Source organism: Saccostrea cucullata, unplaced genomic scaffold (assembly GCF_032062105.1).
Source record: "Saccostrea cucullata isolate Sc308-1 unplaced genomic scaffold, CSIRO_AGI_Scuc_v1 ctg14791, whole genome shotgun sequence".
In the NCBI taxonomy this organism is placed as follows: domain Eukaryota; kingdom Metazoa; phylum Mollusca; class Bivalvia; order Ostreida; family Ostreidae; genus Saccostrea; species Saccostrea cuccullata.
Genome location: NW_026918959.1, coordinates 1 through 13,168, shown reverse-complemented (window position 1 = coordinate 13,168; position 13,168 = coordinate 1). Strand labels below are relative to the sequence as shown.

Sequence of the window (13,168 nt, the reverse complement as noted above, 5' to 3'; positions counted from 1 at the left end):
GTCTCAATATTACTGCAAAAAATCGAAGAGACGATAAACAAAAAATCAAATTATTAAACCAATCATTACATACTCATGAATGAATGCTTTATATGATAAAGCAATAAACTGTTCTTATCCGCATGTTGTATATAAGTAATCCAAATTCTCGCCTAATACGTTTTAAAAAGACCTTTTCAGAAATTAACTTGATTAAAATGTTTTTTTTCTTTCCATTATACTGTCTTATCTAGCCCATTTATTTGGAACGATTGGTGTCCGGATTAGACAGGTTATTTAATTTTTCTTCTGAAAGTTAATCTTTTAAATGACCGATTACTAGGAAAAAAATGTGGTAAACGAAAAGAGTAAAAAAATATTCTCCTCTTGTTACTTCAAATGCAAATGGCAAAATGTTATCATCGTTCAAAAATCTTCGCCGTTTTGAAGTCACTGAAACGCGCATAAAGCATGTTTAATAAGGGGGATAAAAATGAGTGCACAAATCCTTTTCATAGAATGTTAATCTCAGTTTTTATCTCCATTCTGCATGTTCTGGATTCCTGCAAGTTCTTTCCTTTTGGGGTCTATTTTTTGTTTACGGTAAAACACATTTCTCAATTAAAACAAGTAAATTTTACGATTTTTTTTTTTATAGTTTTAAGGCAGAGAGGAAGATTTGCAGGATTTTCCCTTTATATATCCAATACTACAAAGAAAGAAGATGGTTCACTTTGCTACAAAGATGGTCCTGACTTACCTCCCTTAGATTTTAACACAACTTGTGTCGGAAATGCTCGTTACGTTATTTTCTATAATGAAAGATTACCAGAGGTTGTTTATCCTAAAGAATATGCAATGTCTTCCTTTACGGAATTATGTGAAGTGATTGTCCTAGGTAAGCAAGAAAATTAAGTAAGAATAAGAGATAATACGTGACTGCTATTTGTTTGCTAAAAAATGATGCCATTTACGACAATCGACAATGAAGAATAATAATGTTTATTAAAGGATATCGATCTACAATAAACATATCTATTTTCAAATTATTTATAGGCTGTTTGAAAGAAGGAGTCTACGGCGTTGACTGTGATTTGCAGTGTCCAGAAAATTGTCAAGAAAAAAGATGTAATATTGTAAACGGAACATGTCTTGGTTGTCGACCCGGTTGGATTGGAGAATTTTGTGATACAAGTGTGTAACAAACTATAAAGAAATGCATATTGAACCTACAAAAGATTAAGTAGGACATTAAGCTTTTTTTCTTTTTATTTATTCTATCCTTTCTAGAATGTTTGACGGAGTACTATGGTCTTCAGTGTGAGTATACATGTTCAGGAAACTGCATGGATGGCGTTACTTGTAATCAGGTGACTGGTCAATGCGATAATGGATGTAAATCTGGATGGACAGGAAGACAGTGTAATGAAAGTGAGATTTAAATAAAATTATAACTGAACAAACCTTAATAGTCAATCCATGAAAAATATACTTGAATCCAACAAACACTAAAATTAATTTGCTTGTGGTTGTAGTGTAAATACTTAATATGAATTATGACGAATAATCGTAATTGCATGAAATAAGAAGAAGAAAGATTGGATTCGATTTGATGTTATAAATATTTGTTAAATTTATCATCAAGTGTAATAAAATTTTAATTTAGCATGTAAAGCTGGAAAATACGGCCAAAATTGTTCCGCTTACTGTAGTGTTAATTGCCTTAACAATGATCCGTGTAACAAGACAGATGGGCACTGTGACCTTGGTTGTCTCCCTGGGTTCACAGGTGACCTCTGCAATAAAGGTATGCTTAATCCAATAGATATCTGAGTACAACATTGATCATCAGCAAGCTAAAAGTAAGCTTAGACAGGTTTAATTGAAATGGTCCAAGATAGGCGAAGAATCCACCAATGGATCCAGTGATTCATGAAACTTGTGAAATAGTATTTATCAAAACTAATAACAGTAAAATATGAATTGTAATCCTTGGCAAATTGATAACGCCTAGAGCACATTGCATATCTTGCGGCGGCATCTTCTTACTTATACTCGTATATCTAATTCGTTTTGTAATTTTTCCATCATTTCAGATTAATCATTTTTTGCATAAACCTCATTATGATATTTATACAATGTACGTTTAATTTGTATGGTTATAGCATTGTCAAGAAAAATAAATTTATAAGCAAGATATGAATATATGGTTCGAATTATTGTTCAATGTTATTGTTCAACGGCACTGCTCTATTTTCTTTCATAGTTTGTTCTGCTGGAACGTTTGAATACGATTGTGTAAATATCTGTAGAAGTCAATGTATTCATAACGAAACTTGTAGCCCTTCTAGCGGTCTCTGTGAAAATGGTTGTTCCCCCGGTTACTATGGACCTCAATGTCGTAAAGGTATGTAAGATGTACTGTAGGCAATAATTTAATGAGACAACATGCAACAAATTTTTTAATCCTCGTCATACGTCCTACGATCGAAACATTCGTTTCTATGGCAACTGCCATTGAGGTTATATTTTAGATATTTAAAAATGTTTTTGATTTAAAGGATTCAAAAATTGTCTATATTCTTATTTGTTATTCTCAACCGTTTTCACTAATAAATGAAAAATATATGAAGAAATTCCACGAACTTTTGGATCAACCCTCGTAAATGAAGGTAAATGAAACGAACAGTATTCAAGCTAAAAAAAAAAGTCCATTAAACCTTTGCAAATCAGAAGCAGAGTAAACATGGACCTCTTAACCATCAGATGTGGGATTAAGTGCAATCGTGAAGTGAGCATCCCCTGTCACCGGTCACACCCATCTTGTAGTCATTTTCATAATTGTGAAATAAAGGAAAAATCCGTTGACAATCCAGAGCTTTGATTATGGCGGAAAAAGAGTACGAAAAACATTGGTCATGTATTTGATTTAATGAAAGATTTTATTTTCTGACTAATGTATCGATATTCTTGTTTCATCATCTTGTTTATCTTGTTTGTCAATACCTCAACTCCTTTTAGAAATTAATCACTCGTATAGCATGCCCTGTATCCAATCAACTAGGAGAAGTAAACACCGTATGCAGGTGATAAGGTTATATTGCTGCATAAGTAAGGGGAGTTTTTTTACGATTGGGAAGTTAGTCATGGCGTTTAAAATAGGGATTTGTTTTAAGACTACACTTAATGTCTTTTCTAGTGACATATCCAAATATGAAAAAGTAGTAGATTGAAAATGTTTACATGTCAATGGTTTGAGAACATGTTATTCACCTATTGCAGTTTGCCCTGATGGTACATTTGGAAATAATTGCTCTGAGACTTGTTCCAGGAATTGCATTGGTATTTGCAGTCACGTGGATGGTTCCTGTAATTGTGTTCCTAGTTATACAGGATCACCGAACTGCACGACTGGTAAAATATTTCACACTTGGAAATACATAGAGTATAATTATTCTCTCCAATGGATCCGGAATAAGATGGATGTAGTAAAGTAATATTAATTTTGTTTATTACATTGTAGTATGCCAAACGAAAATGGTCGAAATTAGCAAGGAGATCGATGTTAAATGCTGTCTTGATTTAAAGTTATGACCTTTTTGAAGAAAGGCTCAACTTGCGAAGACCTTTATTTACTTTTTATTTCTAATATCTTTTACTTGATTTTTTTATTTAATTTTCTAACGAAGCAAAATGTTGTATATATCATACTAAATCTTTACGGTTGTCTTTTTGAGGTATAAATTTTCAAGCGCCCTTTATATCTTTCTCTCCAAACTTTTTAAAGTTGAAAATACAATTTCCATGTACAAAAGGACAGAATGTATCCCTACCAGAGGTAATCAATAGCATCTGGTAGCCGGAGTTGTATCACGTTCTGGAGCTCTTCTATGAAATGCTTGACAAAATATTGATAATTAAAGAGTTAAATATAAAAGTGTTTTGGCCACTCTGAGCCCCTCATTCGATGCACCATACATAGTTTGAATATGCAAACAATGTTTATTTTTTCATTAATTTACATTTATATTGACTTTTTAAATTAGCCTAGATTCAACGAGAAACATAAGCAATTTTATTCAAAGATTCAATTTGATAAAAGATACTTAAAGTAAGTTCTTATTCGTAGAATGCCCCCAGGGTTCATACGGGATAAATTGTCAGTATAGATGTAGTGGTCACTGTTTACATGATGAGACATGCAGTAAATTTGATGGCAGTTGTTCTCAGGGATGCAAAGACCAGTACATCGGGGTTGCATGTGATTTTCGAAGTAAGTTTAACTTTCTGCTTTTTTTTGCGTTATCATCTAAATTTGAAAAAAGCAATTAATTATATTAGAACCACTGTACCAATACAATTTTCTTTCTCCAGATGACACTTCATTAAGTGCTTCGACGATAGGACTTGCCATAGTGGTGGTTATACTCATCATACTCTTGATTGCTGTATCAGTTTTTTTCAAAAGGTATTGTTCTGATGATCATAATATGTAGGGAAGAATATATACTGGTATATGATTTTAGAAATAAAATTCATAATGAGCATTAAATAACCTTTCTTTAGATTAAAATGAATTTTTTCAAAATATATTTTAAAAATATATAATTTGGTCATTTGTAAAATAAAATTTCAAATAATTCATGAGTTGCAAAACTTAACTTTTTTGCAGTTTATCTATTAAATAACTTTCAAAACAAAGATACAGGTCATCGTTATAAAAAGAAAAAAATACTCGCACAACATTTTTTGCAAAGGACATTTTATGTATTCTAAGAACACGAAATATTTTACTTGGGCAACAGATATATTGTCTTAATAAGTCAGGTCCACATTATCATGAAAGCCAATACATGCTCTTTTTAAAGAAAAATTATACTAGCTAACATAAATTGTAATCAAAATAATCTTCAATGCTATGAAAATGGTGAAATATATGTCATAATTATGTTCTTGTAGGCAACATCATTGTGTGAGTTCAGAGAGGAGATCGCTACAGGCGGATCAAATGGATAAAGATAATGTTAAGATTCAGACACTTTCAACAAAAGACCTTTCATTTAGTTACCAGGACCTAAATGTGTCGGACATGAACAACACTTATGAAACCGTTGATCTGTCTGACACTTTTTGTGCCTATCAGAACCTTGACTTTACAGGATAGATTTGTTTAAAACTCATTTGAAAATAAATCACAATTATTGTTTTGAAATGATTCTCGAATGCACGTCAATCGAAGGCTACTTATTTTGAATCCCTTTAATGCGTTATAGTGACGTCTTTTACCATAGTATTTGGCTCAAACTATCATTGAATGATTGTTGTGTTTTTGGTTTTAAACATATCTTATCTAAACTAAAACTATATATCGTAATGGAAAGGTTGAGTTTAACAAGAACAAGAAAGTCTTGGGTCATTTCAATGTGAATTGTAATTATTCAATTAGTATATGCAGTTTATCAAACAAAACCATACATGTATGCATAAACAAAGCATTAAGCACAGAATTTCCAGTTAAAGAAATAATTAAAACCTATTAACCTTTAGGATCATCGTACATGTAAAATATCGTGTCGTGCTTTATATTATGCATATTCATTTTATCAAAACTTTTAACTAGAAACATTTCTTATGATATCATTAGAATGATATGAAATTCCATTTACTACATAGACATCATAAGATACAAAAAAATTACCGCAAATATGTTATCTGAACATGTTCTAAATATGATTTCTTCCTAAGTCAGTCATTACTTTAATAAATAAGGCACAAATTTAGTCTGAATGATCATTGAGAAATAAATTAAACCTTATAAAATGATATTTTCCCCACTCTTACTTTATAAAATAACTTTCACACAATATGGTCATAATAAATGTTAAAATGGTGATAATCTGAGCTGTTAAATAAAGTTGTCCATAACGCAGTATATATATTATATATATATTATATATTATTATATTAATATAACGCATGTTTATTTATCAGGAATTCTTTTTAGATGGAGTAAACGTAGCACTGACTCACTTAGGATCTCTTTGAATGAGTGAAAATACTATAATATTGAACGTCTTAACCAAACAAAATTAATACTTAGATTCACCAATACTTGAATAACATTATGGACCGTACATAGTCGCTTAAAAGTCGGTTCACCCATAGAAAAATAAAGAGAAACGCTTCGTTTAATTGATAGATACAGTCGCTCTATCTAGTAAGTATATACGAAAAATATAATGGATACAAATTAAAAATTTAGCTCCAAATGTGCCTTTAACAATTAATGCCTTTATTGATAATAAGCCCTGATGCGAAATAATGTTCTCAGCATTCAGTTTTTCGTCGGTTATACATTTTTAAGAAAAGAATATATTTAGTTATGGAATTTAACAGAGGCAAATAAAATTGTAATTCAACCTTTGAAAAATATTATGGAACTTGACTGGTTACGCATCAAAATCGTTCTTTTCAATTTCTCTAAATACAATTATAAGAATTAGCAGATGCTTTTCAATTTATACATATTCATTTTCTACTCTGACACTTGACTACTCTTTGTTACTTAATTGTTGCTGGTCAATCTTCTGGTGGTCATTCATTTCGATCTTCCCCCTATGTCTTATAATGGTCTTGAAGGACGTACAACTATATACTTAGGTTTTCCGATTCTTATGTCTCTCCGTTTTCTGTCTCTTGTTCAATAGTACATTGTACCTTCAATTTCGATCTTTTACTCAGACTTTCTGTCTTGTACCAAGCTCGAGCTCCATTCTTTCTGCATCTTTGGACATGTGACCTTTTCTTTGGTTCTCTTAGCGTGATCGTCTAGATCTATTTATGAAGTTAAGAAATTCATAACCTTAATTCAAATTCCTAGTAAATTGTTGAACTTCTCGCACGACGCAAGGTATAACTGTTAAACTAAGTCGACATCATAATTTGAAAAAGAATACTGCAGCTTAAAATGGTATTCTCAGATAAGAGGATTTGCGTGTAATACACATTTCAATATGCTTTTGGCATTTTTAATAGATCTTCAAGTCAATCATAATTGCTAAAAAAAGAAATGGTTGCACAATACATACTATATATGCTCCCTTAAGGTTTTTTTTCGGAGTTAAGTTTTGGTCCAAAACTCAGTGTCCGACTAATAGATGAGGCATAGAAAGATTGGCACTTTTTTTTGACGACAAAAGGTAAGATATTAAAGTCAATCCCAACGAATTCATCAAAGTCTTAGTCTTTATATCATTTATATATTCTAAGATCATGCGTAAAATACAAATATTTATTAATTTTGAAAGTTTAATTTTTTTTCTCGAATGTACATTTTTTTAATGATTTAAAATTAAATTATATATCGACATCATATTTTCAAAAATATTAAGAGCATTGATTTCTCAACTATTTCTGACAAAAAGTAGCACTGACTTAAAAGTGCGTCAATGGAAATTCTCTCCCGAATAACTTTAAAAAAAAAACAACCGACTTAATTATCGGCAGACCGACTTATAAGAGAGCATATACGGTAGCCACATTCCGGAGTTTTTAATTCTCGGGTGTCGTTGTTACATGTTTATTTATATTCCAAGACACGCAGGCTTGTTAAGGCAGCACATGGATCAGAATTCGGCGAATCAACACTTTTTTTTATAACATGTAACACTAATAAATCGGAAAAGTCATGGATAAATCTTTTGCTATCATTATGCATTCTATAGACGTCAATGAGACATATACTACAAGAGGCACTACACCACGACGTCACCACGTGACGTCTATAATTAGAAAAAATGCCTTAATGAAAATGTGAGAAGTTCAACACTACCCCGGGGATAATTAATTTAAAGAACAAAGTACGTTATTGGCTATATGCGGCCGAGAAATTTTACTATTTTTAAACTACCATTATTTATGCAAGTCCCTTATGTTTCGTTTACAATAAGATCAAAGCTAAACTCAACTTATATAAAAATGACGTAATATGTTACAGTGACGTCATAATACCACACCAAACAGCGGTTGCTCAGTTAAATCCGTTCATTTTTCATGAAAAATCAGTAAATGTTGATGAAATTGAATATGTTCCCAAGCATTAACCACTTTTTTTTTGTTTATAAAATCTCCGTCCAGTATTAAATTGGTGTCGGTTAATGAGTGGGAACAGTATTCACTTTTAAAAAATAGTAAGTCCGGAAATGAAAATTATGCAACATTACCATACGTTATTTTACGCTAATTTTACACAGTATTTACGTAGGAAATGAATAATATCAACAGCTTTTTTAACATGTGAACACAAACAAAATCATACAAGATAAAATCCACATGTGTTTATAATTATCTTTTAAGTTTATAAAATCCATTTAAATTAAGAATGAACCATATTCTAGTGTCGGGAATTTCATTGATAGCATGGTTCAGAATGTACGCATATAGCGTTATAATCCCTCCTCAATATATGTGCATTTGATGGTGACCTGATAAAGGATAAATCATGTTTGTTTTTTACATATGTATTTTAAATAATCTTTTAAGTTATGCTTTTAATCAAAAGTAGTAAGACTTTACAAGTACATGTATATAGCTATCACCAGCTACATGTACTAGTACGTGATGGTAGTCCTGATGGTTTTTTATTTTTTTATTATTTTTTTTTTTTTCGGGGGAGGGGGGGGGTCATACCGTAATGTGTCTTGAATCGTTCCGCGTTTCCGAATTTGCGAATCTTATTTACCACTGTACTTTGCACAATTCATACTTGAGAATACCCAACAGTCATTAATTACAACTAATACAAACAAAAAATAAACAATATAAATATGTCTACTTAATCAATAAATTCACGATATTATCCATGAACTTGCTATCCTAACCGAGTAATTGTGCCCTTTATGACAATTTTTTTTTCGATGTCGAAGGTATGTTTGATCTACGAAACAGGACATATTATAGAACGGCAATTAAAAGCTACAAAAAATGGTTTTTGTTTCCATTATAACGAAACATTATGAACAGATATATTTACAGTGGAATTGCTGGCCGGGACATATGTAGCGGTAATGATTTGTAGTCGGCAATAGTCTTATTGAAAAAAAATATAGCAGAAAGTTGAAATTTTCGTAATGTAGCGGTAGTTTTGTTGACAATATGAGCACTGTACACACAAGTTTATCTTGATTTATGTAAGATATTCTGTAATATCGGTTTTTGTTCAAATGCCTAGAGTGTAAAATATACCAGCGATCAACTTTATACATGTAATTATACGTTTACCTCAGATTCGCCTCATCATAATGCTTGAATCTTGAGGGGGCTCGGAGTCCCCCCCCCTCCGGTTGCATTTTCAGCATTAAAAAGTATCTTTCCAAAATAAGAAAAAAAACACATTGGAAAACACCCCATCCCCTTGTGAAACACGGATTCCTTGTAACAAGGTAAAACAGCCATGAATCTGAAGAAAACTGAATAAGGAAAGTCCCTTGTCAAAACCACCCCCTTTCCCACAAAATGAGATTTCCTCTAGGCTATTCCTTGAGGTAATATTTGAGAAATACATCAGGCACGTAGCAACGGGGGAGGGGGGGGGGGGCAGGGGTCTGTGATATAAGGAAAATGTAGTATTGTAGGTAAAATAAATTGGTACTGACGGAAATCTGCATTTAAAAAAAAAATTAGCTTCTACACCTCCTACCCCCGCCCCCCCTCCCCCCCCCCCACCGGAAGGTAGGATTTTCAGCTTTGGGCAACTTTTTTTCTCTTTTTTTCTTTTTTTTTTTCAGGTAAGTATTTTTTTTCTCTGACTGCCCCCCCCCCCCTCCTCCCAACTTTCAAAAACGATGCTACGTGGCTGTACATGGATAGTTTACAAGAAAGAGACTCGACAACGGTAGTCTGAAACGATTTATAACAAAAGAAGAAAAATTTCTGTCAATGCGAACTATTTAAAGAAGAACAATGATTGATAAAAAAAAATTCGACCTTATTGAAGCGGAGCGTGTCTGAAACTGATCTAGGTAACTCGTGGAAAAAAGAAAGGAGGGGACGCTCTATATACGAAGCAAGTGTCTGTGGGGAATGCCCTAATTACCAGAATTAAATTCTTTGATTCATCATTTGAATTAAAAAAAAAAAGATATATAAAATATCTTAATTTTTAAGATATGATGAAGTATTAAATAAACGCATGAAGTTTTTATACTTACAAGTAAGCAGTATTCGAGTAACTAAAGCTCTCTAATGATTTGATATCCCCATTTCTAAGATTATTTTTCGTCTTTGCTCACAAATAGAAAAGCACAGTGACAGTGTCAATTTGACAATTTATTCCCCATAGTTCCACCGGGCTTTATTTTTCTAATATCTAGGAAAAAATCGTTTCTGTCCTTTAAATATACCGAAGACCTTAAATCCATGTACAGTCGCAAAAGATGGGTTTTTGTGTCCATTTTTATTTCCAAGGTTAAAAAAGGAATAGACACGAAACCAGTGTTTTTATATATTATGTAGATATCTATTTATCATGCGTTTCTAAAGGAGTGTCCTCAGGTTCGAAACATTTGAGCATTGTGCAGTGCGCCACCTGTGTAATACAGCTGCCATTTTTCAATAAGACAGATTTCAGTTGCGTGTTAAACGTTGGAAAGGGCCGGGTAGGGGGATGATCGTAATGCAACACAAAAAGGAAGGTCATGAAGAACGGGTTTTGGATAAAATAAATCATACTACATTGTAAATCAACAGCAGAAAGCTAGTCTCGGAAAAAAAAGGAATGGGGGGGGGGGGCAGTACCACGGGCCCGCTAACAATATAGAATGGGCGTTTATTCCCACTGTATAACCTCACATTTTGAAAAATATACAGGATGTTCACATATAGGTATGTAACGGTGTATTTAATAAGATATTTGAGGTGGCTCGAATTCCTGGAAAAAATTAAAATCATGGGTAGTTGCTTTGTGTCCCATGCAGGCAGTCGGATGATTCGCTATGCATTATATATTCATGTAAAATACTGTCATTCCTACCCCAATCTCTGCCATGGCCCAAATGATAAAATGTAAACTTAATTGCAAATGAAATTCTTAAAATATCTTTGAATGGATTGATTTCTATTTTACAGACAATCGCACGTCGTTTTAAGACATATAGGAGCTTTGTATGACGCAAGAGAGACATGTACGTTATTGACGTCGTCTAGCAAAATGAACGTCGGAACTGACGTTACTACCGCTTAAACACAACTTTTTATCATAATTTGCCATGTGTTGCACGTTAGATATAAACAAGTTAAATATTGTTAGAAAGATAAAGTTCTCAACTTTTGAGTGCGATAAACCTCAATTTAGTTCAAGGTTCGGCGAAAATCAACCAATAACGTACTTTGTTCTTTGTAGTCATAGTTACATGTATGTAAAAACAACTCTGTACCATGAAAAAGTGCTGCTAGAATCCTTCTGTCCTATCACAGAAAAAAATTATTCAACACTTTCGGAGGAAACCTTCCCAAAATTTTTACATTTTGTTCATAACATCGAAAAAAATGCATCAATTCCCGTAAACCATACGATTCTATCAGCACTTTCCAAAAACAATAAAATAAGAACTTTAGATAGAAACAAAAATTAAGTTTCAAAGTATGCGGCGTAGTGTTGAACTTTTGCATCTGCAAGTAAACACCCTTTCTGCTTTATTTTGCGAAGAAACTGTAGAGTTATATTAGCATGCCTTATTCGTAAGCTTTATTTTCACATGAATCACACATGATATTCATTCTAAATGCTTTTAAACTACGATTTCTTGTGTTTGTTTACATGAGTTCTCGTTACTTTTTACTCTGCTACTGTATGATCAACAGTTATGACGTCACGGGTTTGGTATTTAACCCCTGTGATAAATACAGAAACCCAGAAAGGACAAAATTCTGTTTATACTATGCCTCTGCATATGTTGATCCAATTTACGACCTCAAATCAATCTTAGATATCGATTTTAAGAAATTTTTATCTAAAGCTTCACGTCATTTAGCTTACTTTGACGTCATATCATACATGCAAGTAGAATTTTTGGTTGTAACCTTAACATACCTGCGTAGTATTTTGCTTTAATTATTCAAGTTTTCGCTTTGTATCATGCAGATGTGCCGGGATCTATCAAACCTAATATCTATTTCATTTTGGCGCAGAGAAAGCTTTAAAGGAAATCATACTTTTGAAATGGATACCACGATAAATGGGATTACCTTCAACTGTTTAAACAAAAAAACGTATCTCAGAGTGTATAAAGTAAAGAAAACATTCTGTAAATGGTAAAAAAAATACCCAACTGTATGTATACTATAAATTACCTTCTCCCTTTCAAAAGGACAAATATAAATATTTCAAAAGTGAAATGATTGTATGATAACACGAAAGGTAATTTCCTATCCGTGTTTTATTTCAAGTTGAGAAATCTCAAAATACTTCCTCTTCGTGCAACTTATATACTGTATTTAATCCGGAATTTCCTAAATATTTTTTATGGATTTATCAAAATAAAAACCATAGAAACAGTATCCTTTCAATTTGCTTACGGTGAGTCGGGTGTAACGTTAAACATTTTAAACGTTTGTTGTTGTTAATAATTTGATATTATTATGAAATTAAGAAACAATAAAAATACTAGTCTTTACATGTAAAAACAAGCCTTGTTGAAAAACTGCGAGTGATCCAACATTCACAGTTACAGTTAGTTTCATTAGTAAATCTTATCTATTAGCTGAATTTCCAAATGATCAAATGTTTTTCGTTGTATGACCAGCTTTTTTCCCTCAACTTTTTGATTATTTGACACAAGCTTTGACAAAATAGCAAGTCTGGAGCTCTGCATCTTAAGTTAGCATGAGAAGATCTAAACTACATGGTCATAAAATTGTACCTACAGCATTGATATAATACTGCATTAGACCTCCGATTTTTTTTTCATCCTAGATGTCTATTTCAATGCATTTTAAGGATCTTTATTGCAGTTGTTAGAATAAAAGAGTGAATGATACACTCCAGACTCCAGAATCATCACTGGTTTAAGCAAACAAATTCCATAGATTTTATTGTTCACCTTATTAGGTCTTTCCACCTTTCTGTGGAAAGACCTCTTGAAATGCTTCTGTTTATTATTATTATTATTAGGTCTTTCCACCTTTCCGTGGA

At 32.3% G+C, this 13,168-nt stretch overlaps 1 protein-coding gene across 1 annotated transcript; it reads left to right on the top strand.

The window, feature by feature from the left end:
* Nucleotides 1-637: 637 nt before the first annotated feature.
* Nucleotides 638-4,995, top strand: LOC134276476 (multiple epidermal growth factor-like domains protein 10; the record flags this gene model as incomplete). Its single annotated transcript, XM_062758732.1, has 7 exons — nucleotides 638-877; nucleotides 1,036-1,173; nucleotides 1,270-1,410; nucleotides 1,646-1,786; nucleotides 2,292-2,386; nucleotides 3,262-3,393; nucleotides 4,939-4,995. Coding segments are annotated over 7 exons (944 nt in total), but the record flags the coding sequence as incomplete, so codon positions are not given.
* Nucleotides 4,996-13,168: the final 8,173 nt, after the last annotated feature.